At 68.8% G+C, this 1,777-nt stretch overlaps 1 protein-coding gene across 1 annotated transcript in view; it reads left to right on the forward strand.

The window, feature by feature from the left end:
- Positions 1-1,777, forward strand: part of Trpm2 (transient receptor potential cation channel, subfamily M, member 2) — a 90,636-nt gene that overhangs the window by 56,156 nt on the left and 32,703 nt on the right. The window contains 2 exon segments of the mRNA XM_013027363.1: positions 122-183; positions 1,027-1,227. Of these exon segments, the coding sequence (XP_012882817.1) occupies positions 122-183; positions 1,027-1,227 (263 nt within the window).

Raw genomic sequence — 1,777 nt, forward strand, 5'->3', positions numbered from 1 at the left:
GGGTGGGCAGTGGGGTGGGCAGTGGGGTGGGCAGTGGGGTGGGTGGGCAGTGGGGTGGGCAGTGGGGTGGGCAGTGGCAGCCCCGCCCTCACGCCCACCTCTCCATCTCTGTGCGCTGCAGGCGTGGCCATCAAGATCCCCATTGTGTGCGTGGTGCTGGAGGGCGGCCCGGGCACGCTGCACGTGAGTACGGCTGGTGCCTGGCTGCCTGCGCGGGGCGTGCCGGGGCTCTGGGCGTGACCAAGCGCAGCCAGCTGCCTCCAGGGTGGGGAGAGGAGCCAGGCTGGCAGAGCCTTTCCTGCTGGCGGGAGGAGCCCGGGCGTGGGGGCTGCGTGGGCCGCGTGGCTGTGCCCGGGTGGGAGTCAGGGGCCCGTGGGGTGCTGGGGGCGGGCGCTCTGCTCTCGGGACCCCAGGGAGGCCTGTGGGACCTGTGAGTCCTTCCCACTCTGCATTTGGGGTGTCCAGCGCTCAGGGCCCGGGCAGCAGGCACTTGGGAGGTTTGCACGTTGGTGCCACACTGGCTTCGGGAGCCACCGTGCGGTGTGTGGTCAGCCTCGGCCATGGGTGCCGGCCAGGTCTCCCAGCAAGAGGAGCCGCAGGCTTGCGGTACAGCGACAGTGTAGCAGGGTCCCTGATCTCCATAGGTCAGAACAGAGCCCGGGGGTCTTGGTACGGTCCTGCGGGCACAGCAGGCCACACAGCCACACCCAGGGTTGCCTCCAGCACCGGGCTGTCTTTCCTGCCAGCAGTGGGCTTCAGGCCCTTCCTGCGGCCCCGGGGCTCACCTCGTGGTCCTGCGGTCTCCTGGGCCTTGGTCATTCAGCCCCACAGCTCCCCTGTGGCAGTGAGAATACCCCACGTCTCCGTGTCCCGGAAGCAGGGCTGGCAGCACCTGCGCCATTACCCACTGCACCAGGCTGGTGCACTGCAGCGGCGTGCCGGGCCGAGCCGTCAGGACACTCGGCGGGGTGCCGGGCAGGGCTAGGCGTCTTCCCGGCTCATGCCCGGCCCCGTCCTGTCCCGCAGACCATCTACAACGCCATCACCAACGGCACGCCCTGCGTGGTGGTGGAGGGCTCCGGCCGCGTGGCCGACGTCATCGCACAGGTAGCCAACCTGCCCGTCTCCCAGATCACCATCTCCCTGATCCAGCAGAAGCTCGGCGTGTTCTTCCAGGAGATGTTTGAGACCTTCACCGAGAGCAGCATTGTTGAGTGGACCAAAAAGGTGAGACGGACAGGCAGGCAGGCAGGCAGGCAGCGGGGCGCAGTGAGACCCGAGAAACTTCTGGAGACGTTGTTGGCCTGTTAGACTCCAGGGACCTGATGTGGGGGCCCCAGTGAGCCAAAGCCCCGGATGGGCAGGAAGCCCGTCCCAGGGAGTCGGATCCCATGACCAGGCACCAGGCGAGGCTGGCGTGGAATCTCTCGTGTGGGGGCTGGGGTTGGTCTTGAACTTGAGAAGACGGGGGGGGGCGGGGAGGCCTAGGGAGGAGCAGCAGGGGTTGAGCAGAGGCTGAGTCTGCGCTGAGATCGGGGGTGGTAGAGGAGCCTTTCCTGGCACAGCCGCGCCCGTCAGGATGTGGTCCGGCCTTGGAGCCTGGGAAGTTCCAGAAGCGGGCTTCAGGTCCTGGTGAGCTCTGCAGGGCCCCACGGCCCCAGCCGCGCCCCAGCCTGCGCCCTGGTGCAGAACCCCAGCCGCGCCCCAGCCTGCACCCTGGGTGCAGAACCCCAGCCGCGCCCCAGCCTGCACCCTGGGTGCAGAACCCCAGCCGCGC

The sequence above is a fragment of the Dipodomys ordii genome, unplaced genomic scaffold (assembly GCF_000151885.1).
Source record: "Dipodomys ordii isolate 6190 unplaced genomic scaffold, Dord_2.0 Scaffold103, whole genome shotgun sequence".
Taxonomy (NCBI): Eukaryota; Metazoa; Chordata; class Mammalia; order Rodentia; family Heteromyidae; genus Dipodomys; species Dipodomys ordii.